The 22,236-nt window shown below is 39.5% G+C and overlaps 1 protein-coding gene across 2 annotated transcripts in view; it reads right to left on the bottom strand.

Moving 5' to 3' along the window:
* Positions 1-22,236, bottom strand: part of LOC138759274 (putative leucine-rich repeat-containing protein DDB_G0290503) — a 257,041-nt gene that overhangs the window by 121,618 nt on the left and 113,187 nt on the right. For both annotated transcript variants that reach the window (XM_069929427.1, XM_069929428.1), the window contains exons 6-7: positions 12,837-13,014; positions 9,603-10,062 (exon numbers count right to left, since the gene is read on the bottom strand). In XM_069929427.1, the coding sequence (XP_069785528.1) occupies positions 9,603-10,062; positions 12,837-13,014 (638 nt within the window). The remainder of the gene's footprint in view (positions 1-9,602; positions 10,063-12,836; positions 13,015-22,236) is intronic.

Here is a 22,236-nt window from a genome sequence, read left to right on the forward strand (position 1 = left end):
TTCACCAGCTTTTTATTATAAGCCCCTTGCCTGCTTTTTTTGCTCACACCTTGAGAAAGGGCTCAGGCCAGAAGTATTGATTAACATGCTTTTACTGCCTATGGATGCTGTAAAACCAGCTGAGTTTCTTCATGTTACTACTGTAATCGATTAAAAACAGCTGTTATTCAGGTGATGCTGGGCTGAATGGAGACCTAGTAAGATTACATCTGCTGTGGAACAATTGTAGTAGGAGAATTGCAGTGGGTCTGGATCTTTATTGAGGTACAAGTTAACTGATGTTAACATTGTTGATGTGTTGTTGGGTTTCAACATTTTCGCACAGGTTTGGTGTCTATTGTTTGTGATGAGCTGGTGGGTCTGAAACATGATCCTCGAGATGGAATTGAAACACAATTTAAATGTCACATTAACGGACAAAATCTGGGATCTAGTTCTTAGGCTGGTTAATGCAGCGTCCTTGTGTGCCCGTCAATGTTTGTTGCAGATTGAAGTTGTACATAGGGCTCATGTGTCTAAAGCTAAATTGTCTCATATTTATTCAATTTGTTGTGATAAATGTAAGAGAGAAGAGGCTTCTTTAATTAATGTTTTGGATGTGTCCTCGGCATGAAAAATACCAAATGGAGGTTTTTCAAACTTTATCTTTAATTCTTAACGTAAATTAAGAGTGTAATCCTTTGGTCGCTCTTTTTGGTATCACTGGAGAGGATGATATTCTTTTAACTCTGACTAAATGTCGTATTCTGTCTTTTACATATCTCTTGGCTAGACGTGATATTGTTTGGATGGTAGGATGCTGCCCGCCCACTCATGCTCCATGGTTGAGGGACATTATGTACTGTTTAAACTTAGAAAAGATGCATTGCTCAATTAATAATTCAGGTGTAAGGTTCAACTGATGTGATGTGGGGATCATTCTTGAATTACTCTAGGCATAATATTATTTTTGAATGTTAATATTTTCATTTTATTTCTTGAATGAAGTACATATTTTCTTTAGTCATGAACTTGGTGTTAGGGGATAGGGTATAGAATCACACTGTACGTGGAACATTTTTTTCTTTTTGATGTAATTTTTAAAATATGGTTGCACCCTATGTGTTGTACATTTTGGTGAATCAACTAATTTGTCATTAATATATATTCAATAAATCGGGGGGAGGGGTGTGTGTGCGTGCACGTGCATGGGCAAGTGCACATGCTTATTTGAGAAAATCAATAAAGATATTTTTTAAAAAAGATACGAGTTAATTCTGGCCGTGCCCAATCTCTCAACGCATTTCATTACAGTGGACGTTAGTGCTATTAGGCGATAGTCATTGAGGCAGCTCATAGAGCTCTTCTTGGGTACTGGGATGATTGATGTCCTTTTGATATAGGTGGGAATCTCCGACTGCAGCAGTGAGAGCTTGAAAAGGTCAGTGAAAACTCCAGCTCGTTGGTTGGTACAGAATTTTAGTACCCTGCCAGGTCCACCATCAGGGCCTGATGCTTTGTGAGGGTTCACCCTCTTGAAAGACAATCTGACGTTGGGAGATATCACAGGGTCGGCAGTTTCTGCAGGGATTCTCATTGGTACAGTCAAATACTCATTATACAAAATTTGACAGAGCCACTTCACATGACTGAAATCTTGATCAGAAAGTTAGGTTTAACAAGAGATAAAGAGCTTGAGCAGTTTAGGAAGGCAATTTCAGTGCTTGGGAGCTTGGCAATTGAAGGGATGACCGATAATGGTAGACTGAATCACAGCAAGCTGCCAAAATTGAAGTGACCAAGTGATATTCAAGACCCAACAGGTTCCAGTGCTATTTCTTGGTTTTCCAGATGAATGAAGATTATTTTCCAGGGTATGTCATATACTGCTAACCTAAAAAAAATATTGCATCTAGCTTGAGACTTTTTTAAAAAAATTCTTTATTTGGTAGTTCCGAATGCTCAGCATTTTCTTTCTTTCTGAAAGGAACAGATGGAAACTGTCGTACACTTTGCCAAGCAACCTCAAATCCAATAGCTAACAGGAACTACCAACTGAGACAAATCTGGAAACTCAATTGCTGCAGTGAATTTTCATTGAACAGCCTTTTAAGGAAAATTCCCAATTCACTATTATTACCCTAAAAGGTCAAAACCAGAAAGTCACTACTCATACTCCGATTCTGGAAAGGTTAAATGGTAATATGACACAATGTTTCTTCTATGTAACTAATACTCGTCAGACTGCATGGACATTATCTTCCAGAGACTAAAAATGAAAACATTTCCATCCTGAAAACACAGCTTTAACCTGTTCAAACAAAAAAAATAGCAACTGCCTTTCTGCTGGCCTCCACAAATAAAATTCAAATAATAATTACAATAATTATAAAAATGTATATATAATTTAATAATGAAGAAGGAATAGCTTTTGACATGTACTATTCTGAAGGCAGAGTTTTACAAAGCAAAACAAAAGAACGAAGCAGGTTCTTTAGAACTTTAAAATCAGCCTATAAGTGAAATCTCAGGAAGGTTATAAAGTCAGTGGAAGTGACGACATTATGCAGTTGGTAATTCACTTAATAAATACACATATTCCCTGTGTCCTTTTCAGCTGTTTCTTCTGAATTTCTAAATGATGACTGGCATTATACCAAAAATGAACTAACTAGACATGGTTATGAAAGCCAGCAAATGCAAATCATCCAATTTAGAATTTCACTACATACATCACAAGTGGGAGTTGCAAAGTGGAAAACAAATAATTTGCACATCCTGACATTTAAACACATTTCTAATTTGGTAGAAGTGGCATTCATTATCATTTTTAAAAATAGAACAGTAGAACAACACAGACACAGGCCCTTTGGTCCTTCTAATCTATGCTGAACTATTATTCTGCCTCGTTCCACTGACCTGTACCCATACCATATCCCTCTGTACCCCTCCCATTCATCAACCTGTCCAAATTTTTCTTAAATGTCAAAACTGAGCCTGTTAAAACTCAGCTCATAGCTTGGTCCACACTACCACCACTCTCTACATTAAGACATTTCCCCTGATGTTCCCTTTAAACATTTTCCTATTCACCCTTAACTCATGTCCTCTTGTTTTTATCGTAGCTAACCTCAGTGGAAAAAAGCCTGCTTGCATTTACTCTATCTATACCAATCATAATTTTGCATGTCTCTGTCAAATCTTCCCTCATTCTTCTATGCTCCAGGGAATAAAGTTCCAATCTTCCCCGTATCTCAGTTCTTCAAGTCTCAGTAACATCCTTGTCGTGCCATTTTCTCTGCACTTTTGATATCCTTCCTGTAGTTAGGTGACCAAAACAGTGCACAATACTCCAAATTCAGCTTCACTAATGTCTTATACAACTTTACCATAACATCCCAACTTAAATACTCAATGCTTTGATTTATGGTGGCAAACATGCCAAAACCTCTCAATACAAACTTATCTACCTATGACACCACTTTCAAGGAATTATGTATCTGTATTTCCAGATCCTTCTGTCTACCACATTCCTCAGTGTTCAATAATTTACTGTGCATGACCTACCTTGGTTTGTCCTTCCAAAGTCTAACACCTCACATTTGTCTGCATTAAATTCCACCTGTCATTTTGCAGCCCATTCTTCTCGGTGCATCAAGTCTCTGCAAGGTTTGAAAGTTTTCCTCTTTGTCCATTACACTTCTATCTTTATGTCATCTGCAAACCTGCTGATTCAATTTATCCAGACAAACATCCATGGAGCCTGCACCTATCTTTGAGTAACACACTAATCAACATGCCTCCAGTCACAGAGTCAATCATCCACCACCACTCTCTCTGTCTTTTACCATAAAGCCAATGACTGATCCAGTTCACAACATCCACAGCCTTTCCTTCATCAACTTTCCTGGTAACCTTGTCGAAAAACTCCACAAGATTGGTTAGACATGACCTACCATGCACAAGCCAATGGTGACTATTTCCTGATTAATCCCTGTCTATCCAAATGTTTGTACATCTGATCTCTTAGAACACATTTCAAAAACTTGCCCACTACTGATATCAGGCTCACTGATTATTTTTAGAGCCTTTTTTTAAACAATAGAACAACATGAGCTACTCTCTGATCCTTCAGCATCTCACCCATAGTTCAAGACAAGTTCAATATTTCTGCCATGGTCCCTGCAATTTCTACTAGCCTCCCTCAAGGTACAGTGAGTATCTCAGGCCCTGGAGATTTATCCTCAAGAAAGCAAAAATCTGTACATGACCTCACTGCTTGTTCACCTCACATATAGAATGTGCCAGTTTCCTGATTAAATACAGATGGAAAAAAAATTCAGATCTCCCCATCTCTATTGGCTCCATAGACAGTCACTGACCACTCTGATATTCAAGAGGACCAATTATGAACATCACTATCCTTTTGTTCTCCATACACCTGTAGAGGCCCTTAGGATTTTCCCTCACCTTGTCTGCCAAAGCAGCTTCACGTCTTCCTTATTTATTTCTTGGACTTTATTTAATATTCTCCTCAAGTACCTCTTTCACTTCCTGTTGCCTACACCTGCTATAAACCTCTCTCCTCCTCTTAAACAGATCCCCAATATCCCTTGAAAATCAAGGTTCCCGATGCCTGTTAAAATTGCCTTTACCCTGACAGCAACAGACAAACTCTATACTCTCAAAATTTCACCTTTGAATCCCTCCCACTTAACAAGCACATCCTTTTCAGAAAACAACCTGCCCCAATCCATGCTTTCTCGATCCTTTCTCATTTCCTCGGGATTGGCTTTTCTCTTCCATGGTTAATGTGATTTATGGTGTGAAAAATAAAAAAATTTTTTTTAAAAATTACAACAGCAATTACAAATCAAAACTCAATGGTTGGAGAGTTTAGATAGTAAAATGCAAAATAGAGATGCACATCTTTTAAAATGGAATAAATGCAATGAACAGAAAAAAAAAAGACATTTGAGCACAGACAAATAATTTCTCATTTAGAAGCTGATTTGTCGTGTTTGGTTTTGGTGAAATGGAGAGTTGCAACAGGGTATGGAGTCCAATTATCACCAAGCTTGTGTTGTACTTGTTAATGCAAAAGTTTTTATACTAGTTGTACCTCCAGTTGTGTTGTTCCAATGCAGACATAAACCTTACAAATATGGAAAATTGCTCAGGTTGTTTACAATAAAAAGAACAAATGCAATTGCAAAAAAAAGAGATTGGCTTTTCTCCCATTTAGAATCTCAACAAGAGGATCAGACCTATTCTTATCCTTAATTATCTTGAAACAAATGGCATTATGATCACTAGACCTAAAGTGTTCTCCAACAAACACTTCCATCGCCTTTCCGCTCTCGTTCCCTCATTGGAGATCCAGTTTTGAACTCGCTCGGGTTGGTACCTCTGTATACGGATTTAGAAAATTTTCCTGAACACATTTGACAAACTCCAACCCATCCAGCCCTTTTCATAGTATGGGAGCACCAAGTCACCAGGTGGAATGTTAGTATCACCTACTATCAAATCTTTAATGCTTTCTGCAGCTAACTACTATCCCCCTGTAGATTTGCTCCTCCAATCCTTACGGGAAATTGGGTGGTCAATAATACAACCCCTTTCATGTGTTCATACCTTTCCCAAACCTCAGCTCCACCCATATAGTCTCAGTATAAAAGCCCTCTTTTCTGTTCTGTCTGAGCACTGCTGTGACATTTCCCCAACCCGCGATGTCAACCCTTCCCCTTTCATCCCTCCAACTCTATCGGATGTGAAACAGAACCCCCAAAACACTGAGCTGCCAGTCCTTCCCCTCCTGCAACCAAGTTTCACTACTGGTTGCAATGTCATAATTCCACACAACAATCCACGCTCTAAATTAATCTGCCTTTCCTACATTACATAAATATGTTAGAACAGCATTTTTTTTTAATGTCATGGAAGGTTTCAAAATAAAACCACAATTTAGGTGAAAATCAATACAGACATTGCAGAATATATTTGGCAGCTTTTAATGATGAGTAAAATGGATGAGCTTTTCATCATCTCGCCAAACCATTCCTTCAGCATGAAAAGCACAACTATAATCCAAAAAAAAAGACTGCCTTCCCATACAATGTTATCTGAGGGGAATGTCAGAGATTCAGGATCCTTGAAGAATAATTGAATAATTGATCAACTAATGGCATTGCAGAAATGTATGAACATTTTAACACAGCCATTTCCTTTAATATTGAATGCCAGCATTCAGGTACAGCAATTAGAATGTTGGCCTTTTTTTTAAATGATGGGAGTTGACTACAGGAATAAAGAAATGTTTTATTGGAATTGTGAAGAGTCTTCATGAGGCTACATCTAGAGTACTGTATATAACTTGGATCTTTTTATCAATAAAGGATGCATTGGCCATCAAGGGAGTGCAGTAGCTCATCAGATCGGTTTCAGGGATCATGGGTTTGCTATATGAGAGGGAAGAAATCGATTATTGTAAGAATGAGAGACCTTTCCTATTCTTAAAAGGCTTCATTCAGAGAGGATACTTTCATGGGTTGTTGAGACTTGGACCAGTTTGAGAATAAATAGTAGGCAATTTAGTACTGAGATGAAGTGAAATTTCTTCACTCGAGGATGATGCCTTTTGAAATTGTCTATCTTGAAGCTGTAGTAGTTACAGTAAAACCCCAATTTAATGCGCCCGATTTAACGCAAACTCAGATATAGTGGATAGATCATTGGATCCCGATATATACAAGGCACGTGCCCCTTAACTCTCATGTTCTGTTCTTTGAGATAGGTTGTTAAGGGAGCCCATTTTAAAAGATGCAGTACCAGAGATGGCCAAAAGCGGGCCATCGGATGATACTCAGCAGATCAAACAAATATTTTTCATAGTGGGGAAAATCACAAAACATTTTAAAGATGACTCTGCGAGTACAAATTTTGCAGAGACACTCTAAATGAGAGTGAAATACTGGGGGGGGGGGGGGGGGGGGATGAAGGGTGTTCAGACACCGAAGTCACAACAAACTCCAGACATGCAGACATGCATCCCACTGAAAGCCAAGTTGGTGAACCTGGCAATTAGAAGGTTTGTGCAATGTGGTTCAGGTTCAACAGCCAAGGACACCAAATCAGCTTGGAGTTGCCGAAACAGGTCCCCCTGCCATCACTTTAGTGAATTCACTTTCCCCGTTCCTCCCTCACCCACCTACAATGGGTCCGACCTCAGCAATGTGTCAGCGCTGCTCAGAGATGTCCCAAATCCCTGCCCCCCTCTGGTCATCTGTTGCAATTGTCAAACTGCCCCCACTTCTTTAAATGTACTAGACTGAAACCCTGTTTAGTGCAACCCTGCTTTTTAGCGCGATGCAATTTTTTGGACCCAAACCATCACATTATAATGCGTTTCCACTGTATGTTGTTATCCTTATTCAAAACAAAACCCAAAGAACGTGACAACAGTGCTGGAAAATAATGCTGAGTGGAAGATCAACCATGGTCTTGATGAATGGCAGAGAGATTTGAACACCCATGAAGCCCACTCCAATTCCTAATTCATGCTCTTAATATTATTGTCAATTCAGAGGAACTGCAAAATGATTTCACAGCATTCACAAAATGCTTTGTCTTCCATGCCCAAGCTTATGCAGGAGCAATTCAAAGAGTGCCATAATAAACTAAATCTGAACTCAATTGATACAAGAGACCTTTGTGTGAAGAAGTCATGCACTATCCAGCTTTTTGATCTTGCAATCGTCATTATACTGCCAGTTATATCATTCTTCCGCTCCACTTGTTTTTTCAGGTTGTTCAGATGGGAGATGAATTGCATTCCTGAACTAAAAATCATCCAAATGGAATAAAGGCATACCAGCTGCAATTAGCAGCAAATCATGAAATGTTTGCTACAAATTGGAAAATGAAACCACATGAATAATATCTTTAATAACCAGGGAACAGAACATTCTTTTTTCAGACTTCCTTGTTAGCAAATGATTGTTTACACCTTTTTAAATATTGCACAAGGGGCATTCTGCATTATCATTTTTTAATTGCTGCACAGTCGATAAATGACTTATAAATGGCTTAAAAACTCAGGGCCAAAAGATGCTCTTTTGATCCAAAATACATTGGATTTGTTCATTTGGCATACATTTGGATTCTTAATTCTATGCCTGAAAGTGACCTGCACAATTCCAAGATATCATAAATGAACAGCATATTAATATTCCTAGAAGACCTGATAAATGGATACATCCGGACTAAGTCAAGAATACTAGTCAGAAATAGACCATGTCTGAATTTAATCCTCCTTCATTTACAAACCCTAAGTATGCAGAGATAAGCCAAAATAAAAATAGTACATGACTAAATGACTCATTACCAGAAGATCCCTTGGGAGGACTGATGTAATATCTTTAAATACCCTACTGCGGATAAAGAAATGATTTTGAATTCAACATCTACAAAGACAAAAGAATGGAGCAGACAATACTGAGTTTAATTTTAAAAAGGAAATTATGAAGATTCAAAAATAAACTGCTTCAACCGGGGAAAAAAATGGCAACGATTATAACAATAACAAGGGAAGGCTTTTTAAATGTTAACATAATGCTTAATTCTCACCCAAAAATGCTGGCCACCACCAATCACCGAGACCACCCAACCACTGCTGCCAATCCTCGGGAAGGCTTCCTGGGCTGGTGGAAAACCCACTGGCATCCCTAGTCACTGGAGCTCGCGACTCCTGACTCCAAATCCTCCCCTTAGCCTATCGCACTTGCACAATGGGGAGTCTGGTGTGCGTATACAGTAGTAGGCAGTGGAGAGTTTGGAGCCAGGAGCTCAGTTATCCCAAGGAGGGAGGGAAGGAAAGGGAGGGGTGAGGAAAGGGAGAGGAGGAAGGGAAAGAGTGAGGAAGGGGAGGGGATGGCACCTGAGCCCGAGGTCCCACTCCTGCCCAGGAGGCCACTCTCCTTGATGCTGGGACAAGGGATTCTTCTGACTGCGTGCAGCTTGGAGACAGCAGTGCACAGTTTGAGAGGGAGAGTTGGAGAGAAAAGTCAATAGGGGAAGGTAAAGAAAAATGGAAAGAGAAGGGATTAACTGAAATGAGGACAATTATTGTTCTAATTTCATGTCAAGTGAATTTTATTTCAACCTATAGAGGTCAGATCAGCTCCGAAAAGATTTCAGATAAATGAGGATTTCAGAGAATCTGATTTTGGATAATTGGAGTTCTGCCTCAAGATACTGAACACCACACAAATTCTAATGCTTACAAACTAGCATTTTTCAGATTTTAATCTAAATAAGATGACTTGCATTTTGCATGAGCTTGGATAGTTAAGCCTTTTTTGAATGAACTTTCTTGAATTTAATCTATTGCTCATCATCTGCAAATAAATATTTTCTTAATAAATCTTCTTTGGCTTGGCTTCGCGGACGAAGATTTATGGAGGGGGTAAAAAGTCCACGTCAGCTGCATTTGGACATTTAAACAAAATCAATAACATCTGTATATATAAAAAATGCTTATGAAAACAAAAGTTTCTCTTTTAACATTATGATAGCTTTTCAGCTATCATACAGAATTATAGCAAATACAAAATTTTCAGTACCTTCCTTCATGTCCAGTGATTTGTCCTGTATCTCTTCTTTCTGGACTTCTTATTCGTGTTCGTTTTTCTGCTTTTCTATCATTAGCCTCATTGAGCCCTTTATTGGTTGTTCTTCCAGCTCTTGGAAGTTCAGCTCTGTTGGCCATAGCTTCAGCCAAATGACTGTCCGTGCTTGTTACTGTGCTTCCACTTGCTTCTGAATCCAGGGAACTCACTGAGCCACTTATATGGGATCCATTAGATAGCAGGCCACTTGCAAATGGAAAAGGGTCGCTATATACTGGTGACGGGCAACGAGGAATGCCACCTTGTTCCACACCATGCCTGCTGGAAGAACTACTGGAAGGTGAAAGGACACGCATCTCTGGCCTCTGCTGATCAAGAGGCAGCATCGTTCCTCTATCCATCTCATCACCATTAACAGAACTATGATCAGACGCATCAAAGGGACGGACATCACCTATTTAAAAAAAATTGAAAAGAGAAAATATTTTCTTTAATATCAAGTGTTTAGGTATTTCAAAAAAAAGGTGCTATGATTATATGGATAAAATGCACACTGATGCTTTAAATTTAGTGATCCACCTGAAAGTATTGGATGTGATTCTAATCTATTATACAATCAGCAAAAATGTTTAGTACAACTTTCATGTAGAGTTGTTAATGACGGAAGTAGATATTTTTAATATTCACATTGTAATGTAATTTCTTTTTTAAAAAATTCATAATGATGGTAAATATTATGGAGGTTCTACATTGCAATATTCAAACATTAAATGGTAAGTTTTAAAAACCATTTTAATACTAGTAAATTACCTCATATAAATCAAATCACCTCACTTATATTTTAAAAGAGAGCAAATGTCAATGCACAAGATCAAGAAGTATTCCATCTATAATTGTAATAGCATGAGCTTCAACTATGTGAAAGAATTAATTAGAATAATGTAAGGTGGATGAATGTGTAATTTTCCACAAGTTGAAACGATGTCTCAAACAAATCCATGCATAGGATCTGGAATATATTGCTGTGAACACTGACCTAACTCAGTCTTGAAATATATTACGAGGTAAATACTTGAAATAACTGTTGATTCATTCTAGTGATCCACCCAAAAAAAAAACTGCTGAGAGTTTTGAATGAGATGAATTACTTTTTAATTTTAAAAATTTTATTTTTCATAAATTTAGACTTATAGCATTTCCTCCCATGAGTCTCTGCTGCCCAATTTCCACCCAATTAAACTACACCCCCGGTATGTTTCTAATGGCGGGAGGAAAGCTGAGTCCCCGGGAAAAACCCACACAGACACAGGGAGAACGTACAAACTGCTTTCAGAAAGCGGGGGATTCAAACCCTGGTGCTGCAAAGGTGACGCGCTAACCGCTACACCAACCTTGCCGCCCGGATGAGTTGGCCAATTTAGTCAAACCCCTGCAGTAAAGATTTTAGGGGAAGAAATGTAATTATAATAGAGCAGCTAAAACCAATTAAATGAGGAAAGACTAACCTAAACTCAACAAAGACAGTCAGGAGAATAAAAGATCATCTTTGCACATACAAAACACCCATCACACTCATTCATGAGTTATTGATGATCTCCAGTAGTCATTTCCAATATTCAGGTCATTACATTAACAAATAGTTATGAAAACAGACAGACACAGTGCTAAATATTTTTGATATGGTAATGATTTTGCTGCATTAATTTACTAACTTTTGGATACCACAGTTCTGCTGAAAGTTTATGTAGGATGAGGGCAGGAGAAGGGGGGGGGGGGGGGGAAAGAGGGGAAGGATTATGCAATAAAATTGTACCTTTCTATTCTATATAAAATAGAAATGCACAATCTTGCAAATATTCAAAAATCAAAGAAACATCCAATGCTGGAAACTTGAATTACAAACAGATAATTCTGGAAAATCTCAGCAGGCAAGAGTGCATTTGTGAGTGAAAAATTATTTAAGTTTTGGGTCAAAGACTGCCAGAATTGGGAATGGGAGCAAATACCCTCAGTTTTAAGTTATTAAGAGCGGATGAATTATCATCAATGATAATACAAAGGCAATATATTTGAGAGAATTAAGCCAGGGTTTTTGTGAGGATAAACTATAGATGAAACCATCTTATAGAGATGGAGAAATGCAGTTGGGTTTCAAGAATAGACCTGCCCTCTTAGAATGTTGAAAGTGGAGGGGAAAGGATGGAGGAAATTTCTTGAAGGTGGCAGAAATTGTGACTTGTCTGTAATCCCTTGCACAGTTATGAGGCCCAATGTACCCTCCAGGATCAGCACCCAATTCCCTTCTGGGCATATTACATCAAATCTCTCTCCTTGCATTCTAGCTACTCAGTTCTGTTACATGTCAACTATCTCTAATTTTGGCTCAGTTTTTTTATGACTGGTATTATCTTTCCCTCTCTCATTAAACTATTACCATGTAACCAACTTCTCCTCATTGTAACCCTGGTCTCACCTGATCACAGATGTTCCCATTACTTAATCTATTCCTCCCCAGCTACAAGCTCTGTTTTCACTTTTCCCAGTTCAAATGGTCTTCAAATTGCTTCTCTTTCCAATAACTTGATTTTTTTTTAGCATTTTATTTTTATTTCAGATTTCCAGCATCAAGATATTGATTTTCAAAAACTGTAAAGGGCTTGATGTAGAGTTGTTGTTCCCTGAACCGGGACATCTAACCCTGGGCTCACAATCTTAAAGAGAGCCTTTCAGGATGGAGATGAAATTTCTTCATTCAGAAAGTAATTTTTGTCTTACATTTACTATTGGCATTGCAGAGGTTCAGTGGCTAAGATATTCAAGACATCAACAGCTTTTCAAGTATTAGGGAATGGTTTAGAATTACTGCTGAAACTGATGCTAAGATTAAAAAAAAACAATATTTATAGAATGGGAAGGAAACAAAGGGACGAATGGCCTACTTTCACTATTCCTGCTCTTTTTTTTTTGGAGGGAGAAAAACTCTAGAATTTACATATGACAAGGCTACTTGGCAAAGGCAGCGCTCAAGAATATAAAAATAAAAAATATGAAAAGAAATTTAACCAATCATGATCTAACAGGTTGTTTTTCCCTGTTAACTTCAAAGAAAATATCCACTTGAGATGGGATATTAGAAAATAAAGAATGCAAACAAATTTTAATAATCAAATTAAATTGAGGAACTTAATGTAGAACCTTTTTAAGACTCAAGTTTGCAAAGCCATTTACCTTCACTTAAGGAAAATAGCCCTCCATGAGAGACACTATCTGGAAGAGGCCAACTTGGAGTTGCCTCAGTTTCTCTGCTGTGCAGCTCCTCTTGCCACAAGCTAGACCGCGAATCTGGCATCTTCTCTGGATCTGGGATTCCTGCACCTGTTACTGCCACTTTAGCTGGCCCAGGCTCCTAGGGTTAAAAGGTAAAACAAAAGCATGTTAAAGAAATCTATTGATTAAATGGTCTCATTTTCTGATGAATGTAATTCATGAAATCTTAGCACTGGAAAAGTGTTCCAAACACAGCATTACCTTTGTGGCCACATACCTCCCATACAGTACTTCAATTTGCTTTCTTCAGATGATATATTGCACTTTACATGAAATGGTAAGGCCGAAAATCAAGTGAGTGCTTACTAATCAACACCATTCCAACTGCAAATGCAACCATGACTTGGATTTCCAGAAGGCATTTGATAAAGTGCCATACTGAAAATTATTTAGAAAATTTTTAAAAAGCAGTATAGCATGTAAAATATTGATGTAAACGGACAATTGAAGATAATAAGTATTTTTCTAGTTGTCAAGATTGGAAGAGCAGTGTGCCACAGGTATTGGCACCAGGACCTCTACTTTAAACAATTTATAGAGATGTTGTGGAGGAAGGAACTATGGTTTACTTGCTTCTTTTTCTTTTATATGTATAAGGAAAGGAAGTTTTGAACAGGCTGCGTGACCTCAAAAACAGGTGCATGGAGATGTGGAAAAGGTGACTTTGTATTTTTCCTGTCAAAACAGACAAGTGACATACTATCTAACTGATGAGAGTCTGCAGAACCATGTCATGCAGAAGGGCCTGAGTAACCTCATGCATGATGTTCATAAGGTTCGTACCCATTGCATGTTGCAATTGCATAAGTTAACAATTTTTTCACTAATTGTGAGGGGAAATAAGAAAGACTATGCTCAGGTTTGAAGTGCACTTGTGAGAGCATCCCTGGAATACTATTTAGGGAAGGATATTGAGGCATTGGAAGCAGTTCTCATTCCTATAATAACGCCTGGAATGGGCAGATACGGAAAAGAATTGGACAGGCTAGGCATATATCTGCTGGAGTCTGGTAAAGTTAGAGGTAACTTCAAGACTGCAGATTCAGGAATTTAGAAATCTTGAGCAACCTCAGCAGGTCAGGTATCATCTGTTTGCCTGGGGTCGAGGCCCTTCAATGGGATTGAGAGTGGAGAGAATTTTTCCTCTGAGGATCTTTTCTGGACCCAACGCACAAATGTCATCGTGAAGAAAGCACCTCTAATTCCTCAGGATTTTGCGGAGGTTTGGTTAGACATCAGAAACCCGGGCAAATTTCTATAGAAGTGTGGTGGAAAATGTGCTGAATGGCTACATTGTGACGCAGTATGGGGATACCAATATCCCTGAGCATAAAGCCCTGCAAAAGGTAGTGAACACAGCCCAGGACAACACACGTAAAACCTCCCCACCATCGAGAACACCTACAGAGAACACTGCTGTCAGAGAGCAGCAGCAATCATCAAGGATCCACACAAGCCAGCATACGCTCTGTTCTCATTGCTACCATCAAAAAGAGGTATAGATGCTACAAGACTCGCACCACAGGTTCAGGAACAGCTGCTCCCCCTCCACTCAAATCAGGGACTTATTTAAGGACTCATACTTTTGGACTTTGGTTTTTTTTTCTCTCTGTATTGCATAGTTTGTTTACATTTATTTGTTTACATGTGTAATGTTGAGACTGGGTTTTTTTTTGTATTGTCATTAAGTGGTAATTCTGCTTCGCCCACAGGAAAAAAGAATCTCAGGGTTGTATGTGATGTCATCCTGTACTCTGACAATAAATCTGAAATCTGAATAAAGCTCAAGATCGTTCAAAGTCTTTACCAGGTGGATTTGGAGGGAAATCTAGAACAGCCACTGATGCAGAGTAGAGGTTACTTATTTAAGACAGACACACGCCAACTTTTTCTCTAAAGGTCAATTCTTTGGGACACCTTATCCTGAAAAGGGACTAGAACCCTTGAATATTTTAAATCAAGGTTGATGAGCAAGGGGATGAAAGGGTATCAGATAGATAGGAATGTAGGTTTGTGATTAAAATCATAAAAGCATTAATTTTATTGAATGGCAGAGCAGCTGCCTCCTGCTCCCATTTCATGTTTATTCATTCCATTAGCTGCCCAGAACATGCCAAATAAGTTCAATTTACTTTTTGGGGTTGTTTCCTCTTCTTCCACTGGCTGGAGTCCAGTACACTGACTTTGCTAACTTTAAATTTTAGCCTGGCTGTTTGACATTTGGTCTTCTCATCAGAATATGATCCTGCCAGTCTAGAAACGGTTTCCACGTCAGTGGCAGTAGTTATTGATTTCCGTTCAGGACTGATGGGCCTTTGAACTGTTGGCTCAGACGATCTGCAGCTCATTTGATTCAGTATATAAAGCTTTCAGTACTGATACAGAAAGTATACAACAGTGTTAGGTGTCCATGTCTACTTCTTGATAAATGATTTTTTTAAATCTATTATGGCATGGGACTTTTGTACTCATGATAAATATGTCTTTTTTAATATCTATGCTGAGAACTTCACAAGGCTGACGCTTTCAAGATTTCATCCTTTACAGAGAAGAAAAATTCAGTTAAGACACAATGCCAACTTTGGATGCTTTATCACATGGCAACTGGCTTCAAATATTAGTCATCCAGAAACAAATCAACATCCATCATTGAGACACACCAGCTGCCCATTCAAAAGGAAAATAGTAAATCTTTGTCAACATCTCATCATCTGTATAGATAATTTTCAATTTAAATCATCCATCATTAATACTTATAGAATAGAGAATAGAAATCTACAGCACAGTACAGACCTTTCTGCCCAGTGTTGTGCTGACCCAATAACCTAATTTCCTTACTGGAAAACCCTCTGTTTTACTCAATTCCATGTATCTATCTCAGTCCCTGGAAAGATCCTATTGTTCCTGCCTGCATTACTGTGGCCAGCAGTACATTCCATGCACCCTTCACTCACTGTATGTAAAACTTGCTTCTTTCATCACCCCTGTACAAGCTCCGAAGCACCTTAAAACTATCCAAATTCACTCAACCTATCCTCATACGGCATACACTCCAATTCAGTCAACATCCTTGTAAATCTTCTCTGCACTCTCTCTATACCATCCATATCCTTCCTGCCGTGAGGTGACCAGAAATGAACTTAATACAGTATATTTCCGATTATCCAAAATGCTTGTATCTTGGTTATATGTATTTTTCGGATAATCGAGAAATTTCTTTGAACAGTACACGAGAGCTCAGTTGATTCAAAATGACGCTAACCACGCATCAGACCACTATTTGAGCAAGGTGAGTGATAAAAAATTCAACTTTTTTTCAAATTGCAAAGTCATGTCTCAGCCAGAAAAAAAATTGGATATTCATAATTTTGGTAGATCAGTTTCCGGATAATCAGAAATGTTCCGTATTGCAAGTGGGATCTAATTCAGGTCATATAGAGTTGCAACATTACCTTATGGCTCTTGAACTCGATCCTAAGGTTAATGAAGATCAACATACTATACACCTTTTTAACCATCTTTCTTGGAAAAAGTGATTAAAATTATTTTTTGAGCTGTGTTGACAATATTGTATATTAAACCTTTGTACATATGAGCACAGAACTAAAAGCCTATAGCTACAGAAAATTCTGAAACAGATTTAAAGAAACGACGATCCATCACTGAAAGAATTCAAAGTTATATTCACACATACATGGTAACCATAACCATCCTAACCTAATTCGGGCCTGCCTCATCCCCCACACGCATGAAATGATAAAGGTTTAGAAAATATTTTAAGGAACATAGGCTCTATTGGAAACAAAATAATACCAGTAAAGTCAAGCTAAAATTATTAAAGTTAGTATGAGCTTATTATCTTGCCAACCAATCATCAAAACATTAAAAGGAAACATGAAACAAAATCAACACAAAATATACAAACACTACAAAAGCTTTAATAAAAGGCTGCCAAGATAAACAGAGCAGATATTTTTATTCTGTATGTGGGTAATTTACATGATTAAAATAATAAATAGCTGGGATTGTACACGTATGGACAAACATACAAAATTAGATGGTCGAGGGACAACAAGAAAATTGTGCACTTGCTAGTTATACACAGAACAAGATTAGGCTTTAATTATGCATGGTTTATAGCAACAGATCAAAAATAAACAGCTATTTGTTACATTTAATATTATAATTTACAAAGATTGGTGGAATAGTAACAAATGAGATTTCCTGAACCCACTTTGATTACATATGGGGAGAATTTCCTCTGGATGGACTTTTTAAAATCAGTGTTTCAGAAACTCCTATAAAATTCCGTGACAGTTGGTGAGTAGGGTAGCAATTGGGCTTATGAGGTCAAAAATCAGATTATTCCAAATCTCCACCATTCCCTTTAAATTCTTTCAATCATTTCAACATATCCAGGTTTTTGTTATTTTGCACTCTTCATCCTATTTAATCTCTTCCTTCCACCGTATAATAGATCTTGCTGTGAAATGTCAACATTTTACGGTAAGGATCAACAAATTGACTGCTGCATAGACCCATTGCAGAAATTCTATTTTTTAAAACTATTGTTGCACTCAGTCAAGCAGCTGTTAAAGCTACAGGAAATAAATTTTACGGAATATCTACAAATATTATAAAGCATGGTGAACAGTTAGATTGGCACCTTTATGAAGTCTGCAATGTTGATGAAGGAAACTACTTGAGTAGTGTGTCATGGTCCTTCAGCTCCTTCCTCACTGTGACAAAACTATGATATTTCTAAGCTTTGAGAGCAGAAAAGGTTGCTCACAGGAAAACATTTGGCTGTTTGGGTATATGCAATCTACTCAAATGAAAGAAGTCAAACCACCTATTAAATGAATGATTTACTGAGCCAAAATATGTACATAACCTGCAGCTCCGATTACAGGCTTTGCACCAAAAATTTGCCACCAGCCTCTGGCCTGGCAATCTTCTGATTGAATCTTCTCAAATTTATGACAGGAATCAGAGAGCACAATTGCAGGTTGGTAGTGATCTCTATTGCACTTGAACTACAGCACTGGGTGTATAGTCCTAAATGTAATAAACACTGCACAACATTAGGAAGCATATCCATATTAACAAGTTAATCTAAAAAAAAAACCCCAAAAACTACAACTAAATCTAATCTAACCTCTCTCTCTAATCAAGCTTACCTTGTAGAAAAAGATGTAAAGATATGGATCAAATAGCAACCTCACGGAGCATCCAAACTTCTTAAATCTTCCAATCCTGATAGTATTCTATGACCCTGCATCTTTCCAAATTGAAACTTTCTATCTTTAATATTGTATCTAATTTTCTACAAACTTAAATAAGACATTATATCATGTAATCACTGTGTACGAGTAGGTGAAGAGTCATCCTATTTTATTAAAATTGCTCATCTGGCTATCCACATGATAAAACCTACAACTTTTTCCTGGGTTGCAGACAAAGGTACAGTATATCCCATTCGCGATAAAAACCAAACACAGGAATTAAAAGGCATAGTTCTATTTTGATATTAAAAATTGTTGATAATGATTGGAAAATGTTTTCCCAAATTCTTCAGAAACTTGGGCTCTCCAAAAACATATGACTCAATGAAGCTTCAAAAATTTTACACTTCTCACATAATGGATCAATACTTGCATAAAAATGAGACAATTTGAGTTTGGACATATAGATTCCATGGACCACCTTAAATTGTAATAAACAATGTTTTGCATAAAATGAGAAATCATTAATCAAGCTAAGAGTAGAGTACCAGTACCAGTTATATTCAAATCACATTCCCAATCATTCTTAATCCCAGCCATTGAGGCTGATCATTAATCATTATAAATGCATGATATTAATCCACCAAGTTAAAAAATAAATCAAGAATATTTGTCTTTGAGATTAGAGGGAAATCAGAAATCTTGGACTGAACAAAAAACCTAACATAAATATCTAAAAAAATGTCTATTATTAAATTTAGTTGACAATTGTTCAAAAGATTCCAAGTTATCACAACTAAAAAGATCTTTATAACTTTTGATACGTAATCTATACCATTCCTTAAGATGGAAAAAGATGGTTATCTATAATGGAACTAGCAAGAGAAAAAGTATTATAACCAAAGAAATCTCTAAATTGAGCCCATAAAATTTATATTGTTAATATTATTAGACAGAACTTATCCTTTGTTCAGATCAAGGGATAGTCTAATGTAATTTTACTTATTTTCTATCCATATGTATATATGACCTGTCATTTGTTTTTGAAAAGACTTTGTATGTAGGATTTCTATATAAAACTCAATCAAAATATTTTAAAAAGAATGCATATCCAGAATTGGACCTACACAGAATTAACAACAGGCCAAGAGTATACTCGATCCAACATGCCATCTGAACTAATATGCAATCACATTTACCTTCACAAACCTTCTGAAAGATGCAGAGGACCATAAATGGTGATCTGCCTTAAGATGGTGTAATTTTAGACCTCGCTTGATGGCATTTGATAGATTAAAATTAATTTTTTAAAATCTGATATTCAGAGAAATTCATTTTTTATTATTTCAAACCACAAGGATTTTGAAAGTTTAATAATGTTGAAAATAAAAACAAAATATATTAAATTAATGCATAAACATAACAAAATTAAGATGCTTACTTTTTAAAGGAGGACTGTGGCTCCACTGAAACGAATAGGGTAAGGGTGTAGCGGGGGCTACACTGCTAACTGAAGGATTGCACAACCAGACGGGTTGAGTTCAATGAGTTTATTGTAGGCTACCTGGCTGGTCTTATACTTCCAGCCCGGAGACCTGGCTCAGAACTGTGCTGGGGGCCCCAACGTCACCAGGGTGTCACATGAGTCCCCAAATGTGAGCTTCTGAGCCCGTTGCCGAGGTCAGGAGGAAGCCCCCGACGGCGGCATTTTGGCCGGTTGACCTGCTGCGTACGTGACAAGCGGAGCCAGTTCACCTGCCTAATGGCGTACCGCCACACAGCCCCCCCCACCCCCCCCCCCCCCCCCCCAGAACCGGCGTCAATGTCCTTTTTTGCCAGACAGCCTCACTTCTAGGGTTGGGCCACAACTACTGGTTCAGTGGGGTCAAGGTGGGCTGGCTTTAACCTGTCCACCGTAAACAGTTCCCTCTTACCACCGATGTCCAGTGTGAAAGTGGATCTTGAACACTGGACGACTTTGTAAGGCCCTTCGGATGGTCTTTGTAGAGATGCTGTGGACGGGCCCCGCCTGATAAAAACGTACTCTACAGAGTACAGCTCGCTGGGGACATAAGAGGCCCATGTGCTGTGTCTGGGCGGCGGTGGGGGTGTGAAAGAGTCCAACCGGGCCCGGAGGAGGGGGAAGTAGACTGTGCAGTAACTGCTGGGGGATTGTGAGATGCATTGACGAACTCACCGGGTAGGGCTAGCAGTGAACCGTAGACCAGCTCGGCTGATGACACCTGTAGGTCTTCTTTGGGTGTCAAGACAGCTCATCCACCCAGTTGTGACCGGTGAGGGGGGCCATAAGTGTCGACTTAAGGTGGCGGTGCAATCGCTCAACTATCCCATTGGCCTGTGGGTGATAGGCCGTGGTGTGATGTAGCTCGATCCCCAGCCTGTTGGCGAGCTGTGCCCAGAGGGCAGAGGTGAACTGGTGAGGTGGTTCAGGACGCCAAACCGGGCAACCCAACTGTTCAAAAGCTCTCAGGAGCAGGAGTCCGTGGAGGCATCTGGCATCGGGATCCCCTCGGGCCAACGAGTGCTGCGGTCTACCACTGTGAAAAGGTAACGGTTACCTCGGGAAACGGGTAAGGGTCCGACGATGTCCACATGTATGTGGCTGAACCGTTCCCGGATGTGTTCGAAATCTTGTACGGGTGCTCTGGTGTGCCTGTGTACCTTGGAAAGCTGGCAATGGGTGCAGGTTCTGGCCCAGTCCTCAATCTGCTTCTGAAGCCCGTGCCAGACTAAACATTCTGCCACCATACGGACCATGGACCTAATGGAAGGGTGGGAAAGGTCATGGATATGGTGGAAGACTTGCCTGCGCCACTGCTGGGAAACCACTAGTCATGGGGTGCCCATGGAGACATCGCACAGGACGGTGCCGCCACCATGAGGAGTCGGGAAGTCCTGGAACCGCAGGCCCGTGATGGCAGTCCTGAAGGCCCGCATCTACTCATCAGACTTCTCATCCCAGGCAAGCTGGTCGAAGTCGGGGCCAGGTTTCACCGTGAAAATAGCCAGTCGTGAGAGTGCATCGGCGACCACGTTGTCTTTCGCCGTCTTGTGCCAAATGTCGGTGAACTCCGACACAAAGGAGAGGTGACGCTGTAGGTGGGCTGACCAGGGATCTCTTGCCATAGCGAGCACCTGAGTGAGGGGTTTGTGGTCGGTAAAAGTTGTGAAAGGCCTCTCCTCCAAGAAATAGCGGAAATGATGCACCACCAGGTACATGCCCAGCAACTCACGATCAAAAGCTGCTCTGGCGGGTGAAGAAGTCGGCGAAAAAATGCCAGTCGTTTCCACTGTCCATTCACCTGCTGCTCCAGGATGGCACTGACGGCTGTGGCAGAGGCATCGACGGAGAGCGCCATATGCAGGTCAGTGCATAGGTGGATGAGCAGGGTAGCCTTCGCGAGGGCATCTTTCATGGCTTCGAATGCCCTGCTGGCCTCTGGAATCCAGACGAGTGTCTTGTCTTTGGCTGTGATGAGGGCAAAGAGCAGCTGCATGATGCGCGCAATGCCTGGAATGAAGTGATTATAGAAATTGACCATACCCACTAACTCCTGAAGCCCCTTGAGGTTGTCCAGGTGTGAGAACTCCCTAATTGCAGCGACCTTCATAGCAGCAGGTGTGGCTCCTTTGGCTGTGATGGTATGGCCCAAGAACTGCGTGGACTCTTTCCTGAACTGGCACTTGGCCGGATTGATCGTTGGGCCTAAGTCGACCAGTCGGGAGAAGAGGGTGCGCAGGTGAGACTTGTGCCCGGTCTCTGCTGGCGACAAAGATGTCATCCCGGTAAATGAATACGAAATTCAAATCCTTGCCCGCTGTGTCCATAAGGCGCTGGAAGGTCTGGGCGGTGTTCTTGAGCCCGAACAACATACATAGGAACTCGAACAAGCCGAAGGGGGTGATGATGGCTGTTTTGGGTATGTCGTCGAGGTGCACCGGGATTTGGTGATACCCGCATACCAGGATGACCTTGGAGAAAACCCTTGCGCCATGCTGGTTGGTCGTAAGGATGTGAGGGATTGGGTAACGGTCAAGTACTGTCGCGTCGTAAG

The sequence above is a fragment of the Narcine bancroftii genome, chromosome 3, assembly GCF_036971445.1.
Source record: "Narcine bancroftii isolate sNarBan1 chromosome 3, sNarBan1.hap1, whole genome shotgun sequence".
Classification (NCBI taxonomy): Eukaryota; Metazoa; Chordata; class Chondrichthyes; order Torpediniformes; family Narcinidae; genus Narcine; species Narcine bancroftii.